The sequence below is a fragment of the Barbus barbus genome (genome assembly GCF_936440315.1).
Source record: "Barbus barbus genome assembly, chromosome: 8".
NCBI lineage: Eukaryota > Metazoa > Chordata > Actinopteri > Cypriniformes > Cyprinidae > Barbus > Barbus barbus.
In genome coordinates, this window is record NC_136736.1 from 35,335,001 (window position 1) to 35,352,324 (window position 17,324).

The window sequence follows — 17,324 nt, forward strand, 5'->3', positions numbered from 1 at the left end:
GCAGTCTTCAGTGTCACATGATCTTCAGAAATCATAATAATATACTGATTTACTGATCAACAAACATTTCTGATTATTATCAATGTTGAACACAGTTGTGCTGCTCAATATTTTTGTGGAAACTGTGATACATTTAATTTTTCAGGATTCACAGATGAATAGAAAGTTCAAAAGAACAGCATTTATTTTAAATAAAAAAGCTGATAATGACAAAAAGTTGAAATTATGAGATGAATCAAAATTATGAGATTAAAAAAATAATAATAATAATAATTATGATTTTTTTTTTTTTTTAACAATTAAGACTTTTTGTCTCATAATAATGATTTAGTACTTCATAATTACGGCTTTTTATCTCATAATTTTGACTTTTTATCGTATCTCAGTTTTGTAGTGCTGGCGAAGTGAAGCGTTCTGAACCAGCGAAGCTTTCGAAACTATTGCATCAGAAAAAGGTTCATTACTCCAAGCTTCTCAAAACGGTTTGTGTTTATCTAGTGGTCATAAAAATGAATAACACCTTCCACAGAGTCACTGGTTTCACATCTGGTTCTACAAATGATTCTGTGTTTTATAAATATTAGTCTTTGTCTAAATCATTCATTTGTGTGGGTGTACTGGCACTAAAATAAGCCAAATAAATCAAACATAAATTGATCAATTAAATCTGTGATCTGTCTATTTTAACTCTGCCTGTTATTTCATGGGCAAAGTTCATTTGAGCTTAATATATAAATTACAATAAAAAAAAGCAACGCTAATGCAATTGAGCTGCCCAATATTTTTGTGGAAACCATGATACATTTCATTCAGAATTTTGGGTAATGTAAGAACGTTTTATTCATTAATCATCAGTGATGCATTAAATTGATCAAAAGTATCTGTAAAGTCATTTATAATGTTACAAAATATTTATATTATATTATATTTCAAATAAATGCTGTTCTTTTGAACTTTCTATTCATCTGTGAATCCTGAAAAATAAAACGTATGACAGTTTCCACAAAAATATTGTGCAGCACAACTGTGTTCAACATTGATAATAATCAGAAATGTTTATTGAGCAGTAAATCAGTATATTATTATGATTTCTGAAGATCATGTGACACTATATATAAAGCACAGTAGAGTACATATTGTTTCAAAACAGTGTTAATCAATTTGAGCTATAAAGCAGCTCTACACAAGACAATGAAAGAAAAAGAAATGAGATCTCATGATGTAGCCTGTTTTAAGCATGATATTATTTCCATGCAGATACAGTGTGTGTGTGTGTGTGTGTGTGTGTGTGTGTGTGTGTGTAGGTGTGACAGTCCAGAGAAGCTGAGGAGTCTTTTACCCAGACTAGAGCAGGAGCTGAAGGATTCTGGGAAGTTCAGAGACTTCTATCAGTTCACGTTTAGCTTTGCCAAAAGTCCCGGACAGAAGGGTTTAGGTGAGCGATTAGTCTAGTGGACATCTGCTGTTCCCTACACAGGGCTCGGTGTGGTCATACAAACACAGCTCTGTTTACTTGGTTTGAACCTGATTTTTGGTGCAGTGCATGCAACATTTATTGCCATGACTTTATTAATTTAATCTTCGTCAGTATTTAGGGGCCGAGCACCAATGGTGCGAGGATCCTATTGGAATTGCTCAGTTTCTTCTTCTTCTTCAAAATTAATCGCATTTTTGAGAGCCTAAACATGCTCGAAAACTCATGCAACTTTGCACACGCCCCAGAGCTGGTGAATATTTACGTCTGATATAGGTTTCAGAAGTGGGTGTGGCAAAGTGGCTCAATAGCGCCACCTATAACATTTAAACGACGTGCTCCTCGGGCTGTGTTTCACAGACATGTATGAAAGTTTGTAGACACATGTAACACACCAATACCTACAAAAAAGTGTCTCGGTACGAAGTTTATGAAATTTATCGAAATGAGTTTATGATTAAAACTAACAAATATCTGTCAGTGGGGAATGAAAACTTTTTTTATTTTGATTTAAGTTAATTTTTCTGAGCCCGCTGGCAGATATTTGTTCTTTTATTTGATCTATTTTTAGATTTATCTTCTGTCACTGTGTTTTTCTAGTAAATGCATCTTGATTTGAGAATCTTTAGACATTTGCAAAACAAGACAGAAATACTGATGAAGAACAGCACTTTTTGCAGTTTGATCAGACGATTAGTGTCCCTGCAGCACAGAAGCAGTCATGAGTAACACAGGTATATCTGTAGCAATAACCAACAATACATTGTTTGGATCAAAATTATACATTTCTCTTTTATGACAAAAATCATTAGGATATTAAGATCATGTTCCATGAAGATATTTAGTAAATTTCCTACTGTAAATATATCAAAACTTCATTTTTGATTAGTAATATGCATTGCTAAGAACTTCATTTGAACAACTTTAAAGGAGATTTTCTCAATATTTAGATTTTTTTGCTCCCTCAGATTCCAGATTTTCAAATAGTTGTATCTCAGACAAATATTGTCCTATCATAACAAACCATACATCAATGGAAAGATTATTTATTCAGATTCAGATGATCTCAGTTTAAAAAATGTATCCTTATGACTGGTTTTGTGGTCCAGGGTCACATTTGGTAAAAGATGCTAATACAACCATATTGATTGACACATTGTGTTCCATTCAGTTTATTCCTAAATTTAGTTTACTTGGTCTTGAAAAGTCTCAAATGTACCTTCCTAATCCCGGCACCGGTGTCTCACTCTGTCTCAGATCTGGAGATGGCCGTGGCCTACTGGAATCTCGTTCTGACCGGCCGCTTTAAGTTTCTCGACCTCTGGAACACTTTCCTTCTGGTACGGCACTTAACTATAATCACAATCCACAAGCTTGTCATGTCACTGTAACACTCACTCTTGTGTAGAAACATACAAAACACACCTTCACTGCATCTCTGATCTGATCGACATGCTAAACTAAACCAGTGCTATTTTTGGTGATACTAGATATATTTATATTTGATGCAGCTGTAGCAATGCTGAGAATGCAGCGTGTGATTCTGCTCTCTCAAACACACCTGTTCAAGATGAGGTTTCTGATGAACACATGGTGCTTCTGCTTCTCATCCGTCTTGTTTCTGTAAAGGAGCATCATAAAAAATCCATCACTAAAGACACGTGGAACCTGCTGCTGGACTTCGGAAACATGATCGCAGATGACATGTGCAACTACGACGAGGAGGGTGAGTCTGATTCATCGACTTCACTGTTTCAGACTGAAAAGTGTCTATTTTATTGTCTATTTAAAAATGTTTATTGATCAGTAAATCAGTATATTATTATGATTTCTGAAGATCATGTGACACTGAAGACTGGAGTAATGATGCTGGAAATACAGCTGCAGATCACAGAAATACATTACACTTTAACACATATTCACATAGAAAACACATTTTAGACTGTAATAATATTTCACAATATTACTGTTTTTGCTGTATTTTGGATCAAATAAATGCAGGCTTGGTAGCAGAAGAGACTTCTTTTGACTGGTTTTGTGTACATTGCATTCATTCCCTGGGAATCAAACCCATGACCTTCAGGAAGACATACAGAAGCATGCCTCGTTGTTTTGTCATTCATAACATGAATTCAAAGGTTATTTGTGATTTTATGTCAGTGTTTAACGGTGATTTTGTTTTGTCATCAGGTGCATGGCCGGTGCTCATCGATGACTTTGTGGAATTCGCTCGGCCGGTTGTGATGGCGGGAAATCACAAGACTCTATAACGAGTGCTAATGAGGAGGCCCAATCACTCTACACTGACTTTTTTAAATAAAAAAAACAAGAAATGCATTTAAAAAAAATATATATATATTATTAAACACAGAGAGAGTTTGTATATTGTTGAGATCAGCGGCGTCCCCGACTGAACTACACATGTGTCCCTGCAGCACAGAAGCAGTCATCAGTAGCACAGGTATATCTGTAGCAATAGCCAACAATACATTGTATGGATCACAATTATACATTTCTCTTTTATGACAAAAATCATTAGGATATTAAGATCATGTTCCATGAAGATATTTTGTGAATGTCCTACTGTAAATATATCAAAACTTAATTTTTGATTAGTAATATGCATTGCTAAGAACTTCATTTGAACAACTTTAAAGGAGATTTTCTCAATATTTAGATTTTTTTGCTCCCTCAGATTCCAGATTTTCAAATATTTGTATCTCAGACAAATATTGTCCTATCCTAACAAACCATACATCAATGGAAAGATTATTTATTCAGATTTCAGGTGATGTAGAAATCTCAATTTTAAAAAAATTGACTCTCATGACTGGTTTTGTGGTCCAGGGTATTATGTGATCACTGAACATCTTACACCAGTGTGTTTTGAACAGCATCCCAGACAGCAAGCAGTGTTGGCGATGGATTTCACACGGGCCAGATGTGGGCCGGACCTGGGCCAACACTGTTGCTGTCTGGGATGTCACGAGCTCAACACACAGGTGCATGTCTGGTTGTTTGTTAGTATTAATCGTGCAGAACGTCACCTCGAGAACAAGCAAATAAGCTTCATATAGTCATGTGATGTCGACAATCAAACATGTCAGTTTGCATTTGTTGTGAGATTTGTGTCTTGAAATTTCACTGTTTAAAATAATAGTTGACTCAAAAATGAACTTGAGCTGAAAATGTGTTCACCCTCAGTCCATCTGAGATCAGGATGAGTGTGTTTCTTCATCAGGTTTGTAGAAATGTGTCTCTGCATCAGTGTCTCAGCAATGGATGCTCTGCAGTGAATGGGTGCCGTCAGAATGAGAGTCCAAACAGCTGATAAAAACATCACAATAATCCACACCACTCCAGTCCATCAGTTAACATCTGGAGAAGACAAAAGATCAAACTAATCCAGCATTAAGACGTTTTTAACTCAAATATGAGTCTATAATCCATAATAACTCTTCCTCCAGAGAAAAAGTGACCTGATCTGAATCAGGAGAGAAATCTGCAAAGATGCCAGTCCAGAAGAGCTCTAAACTAATATGTGGCTGGATCATTCGATCTCTATTAGAACGCTAGTGAACTTCATTCTCATGAGTTTCTAAAAGAATACGGTCACTCAGACTGATTTCTCATGGATTAAATGAGGATATGAGCCTTCTTTCAAACGCTGATGAGATCCTGATTGCTTTTGTTTGTTCACATTGTTTGATAGTTTCTGCTGTTAGTCTGGACCGTTTCTAACGCTGATTTTGGTTTGGTACATGTGTGATATCCGTCACATCGCTGGGTATCGGTTCAGATCATCACATCAGTGTTATTATGTATGTAAATAAAGATTATTTAACGAAACTCATTCTCCACCGACATTACAGGTACATCTCAAAAAATCTTGAAAAAGGTCAATATTTTGTCACTCATTTCAGAAAGTGAAAGCCATATATTATATAGATTCATTACACAGAGTGAAATATTTCAAGCCTTTATTTCTTGGATGATTATGTCTTACAGATAATAAAAATTCAGTGTCTCAAAATTAGAATATTATATAAGATCAATAAAAAAAAGGATATTTTAAACAGAAATGTCAGGCTTCTGGAAAGTATGTTCATTTACTGTATATGCACTCAATACTTGATTGGGCCTCCTTTAGCTGTAATTACTGCATCAGTGCGGCGTGGCGTGGAGGTGGTCAGTCTGTGGCACTGCTCAGGTCTAATGGAAGCACAGGCTGCTAATAATGCTTTGGCCCAAGTATGAATTGATAATCCAAATTCACATTATCATCAACACAAAACAACGTTTGCAACCAATCTAACTTCTGTAACGTGTGTCTGAGTGACACTGAATGGGGAAAAATTTAGGAAGGGAGAAGGTTGAGAAAAGTGGGCGTTTCTGGAATGGAGTCACATGATTGGAGGAGTTCAGCTGAAAAGGCGGAGCAAGTCATTACATTCTGATTAGAATAACAAACACTAATGGTTCATTCACAATAATAAGTGACCATACATCCTTTCCCCCCCAAGCATGTCCTGAAAGACAGTCAATAGGAAAACAAAGCCGAAACCTGGACATTTTTGAACATGTGGAGGAAAAAGAGGATGTATGGTCACCCTAATATACAGTCAAACCAAAACTTACTCAGACACCTTCAACATTTCTCACTTTATATCAGTTTATTCACTATAGTTTAGAAATGGTAATAAAATATGAGAAGAACTCAGAGTTAAACTGCAGAACAAGCTCATCTAATATCAGATAACTTTGAAAGGTATGTAATGAATTCAGTTGAATTGCTGTCAGCTGTTAAAGTTAAGATGATACCAATTTAGCTCAACCAATCACCAAGCAGTGCTTCATTTAGTTCAGTCTGTGGTGAAAAAAGACCACATTAGCAATTAAAGAAAAACACTTCAGCAAAACATGCTCAGCTCAAAGTGTCTGAATATGTTTTGATCCCAAATGTTACTGGTAGTGCACTGTATGAAGAGTTTCTGGGTATAATATGGCACAGTTTACTTTATTTTGCTCTCCTCACTTACAGAAATTAACTATAGTCTCCTTTATAAATATATAGCACTTTTAACAATACACATTGTGTCAAATTATATGTGTATATATATATATATATATATAATTATTATTATTTGTTTTATTAATTCAAACAAAGTTAACATCAAATTTCAACAAATATACATAAAGGATGTTAACATTATAACGTGACCATAAACATTCAGAGAATTGAAAAAAGAAGGAAAAAAAGAAACCAAATGTGGCGTCAGAGGCCACGCCCCTGTCTAATACGTCACCGTGTGATGATTCCACGTCCCTCACCTGGGAAACCCAGAAGCATGTCCAACCAATTTACTGCAGTTTCAGAGATCTAAATAACATAATGGTGTCTTTCGTTTTACTAATACAAGTTTTCTTATTTCATAAAGGATGTCTAGGCTAAAATGGCACAACTTCTAATAGCCTATATTTAATATGTCTGATGTACGGAGATGATTTCGTCATCAAAACAGCCTGTAAAACTCTTACATTGCTTGATTAAATGAGGCTAGTTGAATGGTGATTAAATTAAATGGGCAGTCCACACAACTGATGTGTTTTGTCCGATCCTAACAAACCATACATCAATGGAAAGATTATTTATTCAGTTTGCAGATGATGCATAAAGCTCAATTTCCAAAAATGTACCGTTAGACTTTTGTGCTCCAGGGTCACAAATAATCTTTCCATTGATGTATGGTTTGTTATGATTGGACAATATTTGTCTGAGATACAACTATTAGAAAATCTGGAATCTGAGGGAGCAAAAAAATCTAAATATTGAGAAAATCTCCTTTAAAGTTGTTCAAATGAAGTTCTTAGCAATGCATATTACTAATCAAAAATGAAGTTTTGATATATTTACAGTAGGAAATTTACTAAATATCTTCATGGAACATGATCTTAATATCCTAATGATTTTTGTCATAAAAGAGAAATGTATAATTTTGATCCATACAATGTATTGTTGGCTATTGCTACAAATATACCTGTGTTACTCATGACTGCTTTTGTGCTGCAGGGTCATTATACACAAGAATATTTATGATTTTAAACCACAAAAATGTATCAGTATCTAGAGAAATGCTCTTGTGTGGTCCTCCAGGTGAATTATAATGAGTAATCTTCTTTACTGGTCAAACTGCTGCAGGCTTGGACCTAAAATACTGTAACACAAAAATGATGTGATCTTCTCCATTATTTATTTTTATTTGAATTTTCTCCATTATTGAAAGCATCCTTGATTATTTCAAATGTAGTGTGTATGATCTGAGCTGAATGGAGGCGTATGCAAACAGAGCATCGGGTGGTAAACGGGTTAAACTCATGCAGGTGTGTCAGGAACAACAGCATCACGTGATTTACCCACGAAACACCGACAGGAGCGTTTGAGTCTTGCATGTGTGTGTGTCAGAGAGCTTCATGATTCTCCAAACATGCTGCGGATCGGTCAGATCTCACCGTGTGCTCTAGTTAATCTGATCAGGATTAGTTTAGGGACTAGTTTAAGGTGGCAGTGCTGTATATGCTCTATGTTCAACCGAGCGACCTCACTTCACCTGTTTATGAAACGAGTCGTGGAAACAGTATGAGCTGGATAATTCAGTCTGATCAAAACAGGCCGGGTAAACATGGAACAAGCCTGCCCTTAAATAACACTCATTTCCTTCCTGCAGCAGATTTACATCACAAAACATCTCTCTTTGGATCCAGTGAGCGTGAGTCTGTGTTCTTGGAATAATCAAACGTCACGGATGGACCAGCGGGTCTGTGTTTCACCGGATCAGCAGGATTTACTACAGGACACAACCAATAACAAATAATCTGGCCAGCATATACTTTAAATATATGCTGTAGACAGTCAAACTCAATTAAATACATTCTTGAACATGCCATTTTCACTGTGATTTTAGTATCACTGAAATACTCTTTACTAGATTTTAGTTTTATATTTAATCTTAATTATTTTTATATCAAGTTAAACTAAATGAAAATGAGAAATACTGCCGATAAAAGTAGCTGAAATAAATAGAGATTTTATATTTGAGTATTTTTTTTATTTCAAAAGATAAAATGTATTTTTTTAGTTTGTTAACCATAATAACCCTGATGTGAAAGTATTTTCCTGAATGAAACATATGGAGAGCAAAATATATTTTTAAACGCTTATAAAAATGCACATTTATGTATTTATATTCTTAAAATACATAAAAAATACACCAAGAAAAAAATAAAAATTAATTGGTAGAAAATATATTTACCTCAATATATTTTAGCAAATATATATTTTGGGCATTTTGTGTATATTTGTGAAAATATGTTTTTGCCAGTGGTTTTCTGTGTGTATATAACTAGTTTCATCATAAAAATCATTTCTGAGGATAGTTATTCAAGTAATAAACCTATATAAATAAAGTCATGTTAACTGCTCACACAAACTTTAGTGATTTATTTTTATTATCTGTGTATATTCTATATATTCTTATTTTTATTGTCTGTGTCGTTGTGGTCTCTGTGAACTGGAAGCTTATGGCACTAAAACAAATGCCCTGTATATATGCAATATTCATATTTCTGATTCTGATGATGCAGTGATGTTTGACACACAGAGGAGCCCAAAAGTCTGAAACCCAATATTAAAAATGCATGTCCTTTTTAAATGTCATAATTACATTTGTCAACATTGTAAAAGTCTCATTTGTTATGTCAGTATCAGTCTTTGGACGCTCCTGTATCCTGAAAGATTACCATGTTCTGTAAAGGTGCTTAAAATAATACCTGCATGGTCCATGTGTGTAGTGAAGTCCTTTACTCATGCAGGAGCTGTTTACAAACTCGCTATATGATCCTAATTAAAGACAGGCTCAGACAAGAGGCTCTAATTACTGCTTCTGGTAAAACACTGCGTGACAAAGAGGCGTGGCGTTTACGCACAAACCCCGCCCCTCGGTTTGACTGACGTGCGAACGATTGCGTGCGGAGGGGCGTGTACTCCACGCTCGTAGCCCCGCCCCCTCGGCTTGATGGACTTGTGTCCTCGAGTTCTCTGGAGAAATTAATCGCAGTGTTTGCTATGGATGCCGCGTCCAAACGCGCGCTGCGAGCAGAAGTCGGCGTGCTGCTGAGCTCGGTGTCGGTGTGATTACCGGATTATCACTGTCCCGCGGGAGAACGGAACGCAACGGAACGGGACATTGCTGTGGCGGCGTGAGAAAACTTTCTCTTACGTGACGCGTTGTCGTTCGGAATAATCGGCGTCCATGCAGCAAGGGAGCAACGCGGAGCGGCTGTGATTGTGAATGGAGTCGCGGAGCTCTGAGGTCTGATCATGGAGCAGCGCAACGGGACGCGACGCTCCAATCCGCCGCAGCTGCGCATCAACGCGCCGAGCACCGCGCGAGAGAGAGCGGCCAGGTGCGCACTACACACTACACTAACTATACACACTACACTACACACTAAACTATACACACTACACTAACTATACAACACTCGCTCTCACACATACTGATACTGACACATCAAACATATTTTAGGAAGCCCTTTTTTACTTTGATGGAATATGGGAATTAAATATCAAAAATAGAAAGACACACTAACTCACTCTCTCTCACACACACACACACACACACACACACACACACTCACTCACTCACTCTCACACACTAACTCACTCTCACACACACACACACACTCTCTCTCTCTCTCTCTCTCTCTCTCTCTCTCTCACACACACACACACACACACACTCTCTCTCTCTCTCTCTCTCTCTCTCACACACACACACACTCTCTCTCTCTCTCTCTCTCTCTCTCTCACACACACACACACTCTCTCTCTCTCTCTCTCTCTCTCACACACACACACACACTCTCTCTCTCTCTCTCTCTCTCTCTCACACACACACACACACACACACTCTCTCTCTCTCTCTCTCTCTCTCTCTCTCTCACACACACACACTCTCTCTCTCTCTCTCTCTCTCTCTCTCTCTCTCTCACACACACACACACACACACACACACACACGCACGCAGGTGTCAGTTTTCCCAGGTGTGTCCTGATGACAGATCTTTGTTCAGGTTCTTTAAAAGAGTTAATGTAAAGGTCTTAAAGTCAGTGTATTACATGTTGAATGTATCGCAGAATTAAATGTCGTTTTTTGCAGGACAAATTCAAATCAAAATACATTTACTTGAGATGCAAAATGAACGAATGAAGTCTTGTTTTCTGAAATATTGAGCAAAATGAAGGGAGTTTACGCTAAAGACCAGAAGAAATGTCAGTGGGGAATAATATTAGAATAATATTTGAATAATATTTGAATAGCAGGTATTTGTTCTTGTTTTAATCATACTGTAAACTCATTTCATTTTGATGCGTTTTCAAAAATAAACAAATACAATTTTTAGATCATACAATTAATATTTAAATTAAATATGTTTAACTATATATTTATATAAATTTATACTTAACACACACACATATACATATATAATATATATACATAAAAAATCATATAATTACTATAATTCAATATAGCATTACAATATATAAATAATATAATTATGATATATTATAGTATTGTATTTATAATGAAGTGTTGCTAACTCATTTACAGACATGTAGATGTAGAAATCATACGGATGTATTGTGTTCTATTCAGTTTTTTTTGTATATTTTCTTAACGTGGTCTTAAAACGACCTTCATAGCCCTGTTTGCTGGACTGCTAGTGTGTGTTTATCTGGTTAGCTGGTTAACCCGTGGTAGATGAGCGGCTGTAAACATGGCCTCAGGGCTGAGATTCCTTCAGGAGTCTCTCACCTGAGCACACACCTGAGGAGTCTTGTGTTTCAGTGTGGATCCGTACGGCTTCCAGCGCTCCGATGATTTCGACTATGAGTCCTACGAGGAGCTGATGTCCGAGTATCTGGCCGTTCTCACCAGGAGGTCCATCAAGTGGTCCAAACTTCTGCAGGGCAAGCGGCGAGTGGACAGGAACCTGAAGGGTGTGTGACATCAGCGCAGTGTATTTGTGTCCCATCATCATCATCATCATCATCATCAATCAAAATTTAGTTTTTATGTTCCACAGAAAGAAGAAAGTCATTGTGGAATTCAATTTCTATATATATATATATAGAAATTGAAGCTGTGGATTTACATTTAATATATAATTTATATGTAACAATTAAAAAAATAATTTATACATATTACATTATTATTAATATTATTAAATGCTACTAAATGTATATACAGATTGCTTTTATAATATATTTAAAATATATTAAATTACATTATATAAAGAAAATAGATGGTAAAATAAAAAAATGTGGAATTACATTTAATATAATTTATATAGTAAATTTGTTTTAATTCTTTATATATTCAAAATACATAACTCTGTATATTACCTTATTATTATTCAATACTACTAAACATGTATAAAATTGCACTTATATTTTTTAAAATATATTAAAATTACATTTATATAATTTATATATTACAATGTTAAAAATGATTTATATAAATATATTCTTATTAATAGTTATTAATAGTTGAACTGTAAAGCTGTTCAATCACATTTAATATAGAAATGATATATTACAATATTTATATATCATATATTTTAGTATTATTAATGAAAACTACTGTTTTTAAAGTTGTACATTTACACACTGTCTTTGAGCTCCACAGAACTAGTGAGCTCTGCTGTGAGGTGTGACTGAATCTTTCTTTCTTTCTTCTGACTGTCATAATGAACCTTCATTCAGTCTTTTGATTCTGAGAAATGTAAATACAGAAATGTAAACATGTCCGTCCTGCAGTACTGCTGCTGATGGTTATTCTTGTGTGTTTATGTGTGTGTGTCTCTCTCTCTCTCTCTCTGTGTGTGTGTGTGTGTGTGTGTGTCTCTCTCTCTCTGTGTGTGTGTGTGTGTGTGTGTGTGTGCAGTGAAGCGGTACGTACGGAAGGGTGTCCCAAACGAGCATCGTCCGCTGGTGTGGATGACAGCGAGTGGAGCGCAGGAGCGTCAGGAGAGGAACCCCGGCTACTATCAGTCTCTGCTGGACGCTCAACACGACCCCAGACTAGTGGAGACCATCCGCACCGGTCAGACCTCACACACACACACACACACACACACACCGCTCTGTGATGATGATCAGTGTAACAGCAATACGCTCGAGTCACTTTATCTTTCCATGTCTGTAGATTAGTCAGCTGATGTATGTTAGTTTACTCTGTACTGTGTGACTTCCTGCAGATCTGCACAGAACTTTCCCAGATAACGTTCACTTCCGTAAGTCGGCGAATCCATGTCTGCAGAAGGAGCTGTTTAACGTGCTGCTGGCATACGGACAGCACAATAAAGCAGTCGGTTACTGTCAGGTACGGTCACATGATCACACACCTGAACTCTAAACACAATGCTGTTCAGGGGAATCAGTGAATCAGTCGTGTTCAGGGGAATCAGTGAATCAGTGGTGTTCAGGGGAATCAGTGAATCAGTCGTGTTCAGGGGAATCAGTTGCGTTCAGGTGAACCAGTCAAGTTCAGATTAATCATTCATGTTCAGGTGAATCAGTTGGGTTCGGGTGAATCATTAATGTTCAGATGAATCAGTCGCATTCAGGTGAATCATTAATGATCAGGTGAATCAGTCGCGTTCAGGTGAATCATTAATGATCAGGTGAATCAGTCGAATTCAGGTGAATCAGTCATGTTCAGATGAATCAGTCGCGTTCAGGTGAATCATTAATGATCAGGTGAATCAGTCGAATTCAGGTGAATCAGTCATGTCCAGATGAATCAGTCGAGTTCAGGTGAATCATTAATGATCAGGTGAATCAGTCGCGTTCAGGTGAATCATTAATGATCAGGTGAATCAGTCGCGTTCAGGTGAATCAGTCATGTCCAGATGAATCAGTCGAATTCAGGTGAATCAGTCATGTCCAGATGAATCAGTCGAATTCAGGTGAATCAGTCATGTCCAGATGAATCAGTCGAGTTCAGGTGAATCATTAATGATCAGGTGAATCAGTTGGGTTCGGGTGAATCATTAATGTTCAGATGAATCAGTCGCATTCAGGTGAATCATTAATGATCAGGTGAATCAGTCGCGTTCAGGTGAATCATTAATGATCAGGTGAATCAGTCGAATTCAGGTGAATCAGTCATGTTCAGATGAATCAGTCGCGTTCAGGTGAATCATTAATGATCAGGTGAATCAGTCGAATTCAGGTGAATCAGTCATGTTCAGATGAATCAGTCGAGTTCAGGTGAATCATTAATGATCAGGTGAATCAGTCGCGTTCAGGTGAATCATTAATGATCAGGTGAATCAGTCGCGTTCAGGTGAATCATTAATGATCAGGTGAATCAGTCGAATTCAGGTGAATCAGTCATGTCCAGATGAATCAGTCGAGTTCAGGTGAATCATTAATGATCAGGTGAATCAGTCGCGTTCAGGTGAATCATTAATGATCAGGTGAATCAGTCGCGTTCAGGTGAATCATTAATGATCAGGTGAATCAGTCGAGTTCAGGTGAATCATTAATGATCAGGTGAATCAGTCGAGTTCAGGTGAATCAGTCATGTTCAGACCAGTGCCTGATGGGATACGTAGAGCTGGTGTCCATCCATGTTCTCATGAAGTCAGTCATTGTTTCAGTTTGTTTATTCAGTGTAAATTTGCACAGTATTTCCAATGCAAATGAAGTGACTGAGTCAGTGGAAACACACATGAAGCTGTTCGCTGAGTTTCTGATGCTCTCACTCTCTCAGGGAATGAACTTCATCGCAGGATATCTGCTCATCATCAGTAAGGACGAGGAGACGTCGTTCTGGCTGATGGAGGCGCTGCTGGACAGAATCCTGCCAGGTGTGTTTCTGTTTCCTCCTGATCACCGACCAGTGCTTACTCATGTGAACAGAGACACACACACACTTTCATTAGAGGTCACAGAGTGTGTGTTTGTGTGTGTGTGAGACATGAGCAGATGTATTCTGAGCTCACGTCTATGAATAAACTCAGCTCAGGTCACATGGTCTGATCCTACAGCACTGCACTTCCTGTTCCTGCTAGAGCTCAGATCCACGTCTGACTGACAGATGATCATCATGAAACATTAATGCTGTGTGTGTGTGTGTGAGTGTGTGTGTGTGTGTGTGTGTGTGTGTGTGTGTGTGTGTGTTTACTGAGGCGTTTTTTGAAAACTTGATTTTGTGATTCTTAAAGGATCTGATCCTGTATGTTCTTTAATAAAAATAAGTTATTGAAGGGAAAAATAAATATGATTTCAGCTTGCTTAGTATTTTAATTGTTTATTTTTTTTAAATAAATGACGATAAAATGTTTTGTTTTTAACATTCAATTTTTTTTATTTAATATGATTAAATAATTTGCATTATTTAGCACTTCAAAATTATAATTTTTTAGCATTTTAATTATTTTTAATATACATAAATACATTTTTGGTTTTTAGCATTTTAATGAAGTTAATTATTCATAATATAATTAAATAATTAATTTAAGCATTTTAAGTTATTGCTAATATAATTAGGTAATTTTTAGTTTGCAACATTTTAAGTTTTAATTTTAAATATCTGTATTTTCAGCATTTTAATTAAAATATTTTAATATAATGAATTAGTTTTTAGCATTTTAATAATTTTTGATATACTTAATATTTTGTTTTTAGCATTTCTTTTTTTTTTTTTTTTTTTTAATTGGCTTTATTTTATTATGAATTAAATAATTTAAAAGTCATCCTGAGGCCCTGGTTGAGCATCCTTCACAAACTACTCTTGAAGCAGTGAAAGTACTATTAAAAACTCTGAATCAGACCTCACTGTGGCCTCTGACCTCGGTCTCAGATTACTACACTCCTGCGATGCTGGGTCTGAAGGTGGATCAGGAGGTTCTGGGCGAGCTGGTCCGGATCAAGGTTCCGGCGGTCTGGAGGATCCTGCAGGATCACGGTGTCATGTGGACTCTGGTGGTCTCGCGCTGGTTCATCTGCCTCTTCATCGACGTTCTGCCGGTTGAGGTGGATTTTACTTGTTTTAAGCAAAATGCACTTCATTTAAATTGAGCTTTTCTAGCAAATGCATCTTGATTTAGGAGTTATTTTGACTAGAAACAAGACAAGAATACTGAGCAAGGTAAGGCTTTTTAGCAGTGTCCTGACCCTGTGTCTGTGCTCCTCAGACGGTTCTGCGGATCTGGGACTGTCTGTTCTACGAGGGATCCAAGATCCTGTTCCGTGTGGCTCTGACGCTGATCCACCATCATCAGGACCAGATTGTGCAGGCGCAAAACCTGCCAGACGTCTGCGAATGCTTCAAACGCATCACCAGAGGAGCCTTCGTGGAGGACTGCCACGCTTTCATGCAGGTACAGCGCACCTGTCCACTTCCTGTTCCTGGAGATCCAACTTCCTGCTGAGTTCACCTGAAGACCTCCAGGAGCAGGAAATCTGGATCTCCAGCATATATACTGCTGTTTGCTGTCAGTATGATTTTTAATGTTTGAAAGAGTCTCTTCTGCTCAGCAAGGCTGCATTTATACAGTAAAAGTTTCTGAAATATTATTATAATGTAAAACAGCTGTTTTCTATGTGAATATGTGTTAAAGTGTAATTTATTTCTGTGATCTGCAGCTGTATTTCCAGCATCATTACTCCAGTCTTCAGTGTCACATGATTCCTGAAAATTTTAATGTTTCACAGTTTCCACAAAAATATTGAGCAGCACAACTGTGTTCAACATTAATAATCAGAAATGTTTGTTGAGCAGTAAATCAGTATATTATTATGATTTCTGAAGATCATGTGACACTGAAGACTGGAGTAATGATGCTGAAAATACAGCTGCAGATCACAGAAATACATTACAGTTTAACACATATTCACAGAGAAAACAGCTGTTTTAAACTGTAATAATATTTCACAATAGTACTGTATTTTTGATCAAATAAATGCTTCCTTGCAGAGCAGAAGAGACTTTCAGAAACATCAAACTCATGCAGATCCCAAACGTTTGATCACGTTTCTTTCTTAACCTCCTGTGAGTGTTTGAGCTGAAGTCTGCTCTTCTTCTGCTGGTCTCAGAGGATCTTCCAGGAGCCTGGGAGTCTCTCCAGGTCCACGGTCACTAAACTGCGTCAGAGCTGCCGGGCTCGGATCACGGCCGGAGAATCCTGACGCTCAAACATTCCCTCTGATCGTGTGTGCTCACAGACTCGGTCATAAAGATGTATTTTCTTATATTTGTAGATGTAGAAGAATCCGAGATGCTGGACTCGATGTCTTTAATACTTCCTCTTCTTAGTTTAAGACCAATAATACTGTGACTTCCAGCTCTTCCAGACTGATGTGTTTGAGCGCAAGCAGCTTCAGGATGAGATCTTCAACTCTACAACTCACTCATTAAAGCTGAATAGTCGAGAAATACATATACATAAGCATAGCTGATATTTGTTTACAAAACTAGTTTAAATAATTTATGCAAACACCTTTGGAAAAAATAAAAAGATCATAAACTCCAAACACTGTTGTTATTCTTAACTGGAACTATAATGTATTTTTTTTTAGCCTTTTGTTTTATTTTTAAAAGTTAAATAATCTTGTTTTTAGCATTTTATGTTTTAATATAAATATGCAAAATACTAAAAACATGAAAATAAATGCTAAACAATGTTAATATCAAACAATTAAAACTTAAAACGCTCAAACAAAATTGTAATTTGAACTATTAGAATCAATTTTGTTAACCAAAATAAAATATTAGATTAA

At 36.7% G+C, this 17,324-nt stretch overlaps 2 protein-coding genes across 3 annotated transcripts in view; both read left to right on the forward strand.

The window, feature by feature from the left end:
- The window catches only part of LOC306873962 (DCN1-like protein 2), an 11,223-nt gene extending 5,676 nt beyond the window's left edge, over nucleotides 1-5,547 (forward strand). The window contains exons 4-7 of one of the 2 annotated variants that reach the window (XM_079423575.1): nucleotides 1,305-1,435; nucleotides 2,732-2,814; nucleotides 3,104-3,200; nucleotides 3,665-5,355. In XM_079423575.1, the coding sequence (XP_079279701.1) occupies nucleotides 1,305-1,435; nucleotides 2,732-2,814; nucleotides 3,104-3,200; nucleotides 3,665-3,744 (391 nt within the window). In that variant the 3' untranslated portion in view covers nucleotides 3,745-5,355. Of the gene's footprint in view, nucleotides 1-1,304; nucleotides 1,436-2,731; nucleotides 2,815-3,103; nucleotides 3,201-3,664 lie in introns of both variants that reach the window. The other variant, XM_079423574.1, reaches the window with a different exon arrangement.
- Nucleotides 5,548-9,524: 3,977 nt separating this feature from the next.
- Nucleotides 9,525-17,075, forward strand: LOC306874112 (growth hormone-regulated TBC protein 1-A-like). Its single transcript, XM_079423891.1, has 8 exons — nucleotides 9,525-9,937; nucleotides 11,383-11,534; nucleotides 12,481-12,639; nucleotides 12,794-12,918; nucleotides 14,314-14,410; nucleotides 15,406-15,578; nucleotides 15,740-15,925; nucleotides 16,641-17,075. The coding sequence occupies exons 1-8, from the start codon at nucleotides 9,852-9,854 to the stop codon at nucleotides 16,731-16,733; spliced, it is 1,071 nt and encodes a 356-aa protein (XP_079280017.1). The 5' UTR covers nucleotides 9,525-9,851; the 3' UTR covers nucleotides 16,734-17,075.
- The last annotated feature ends 249 nt before the right edge of the window (nucleotides 17,076-17,324 follow it).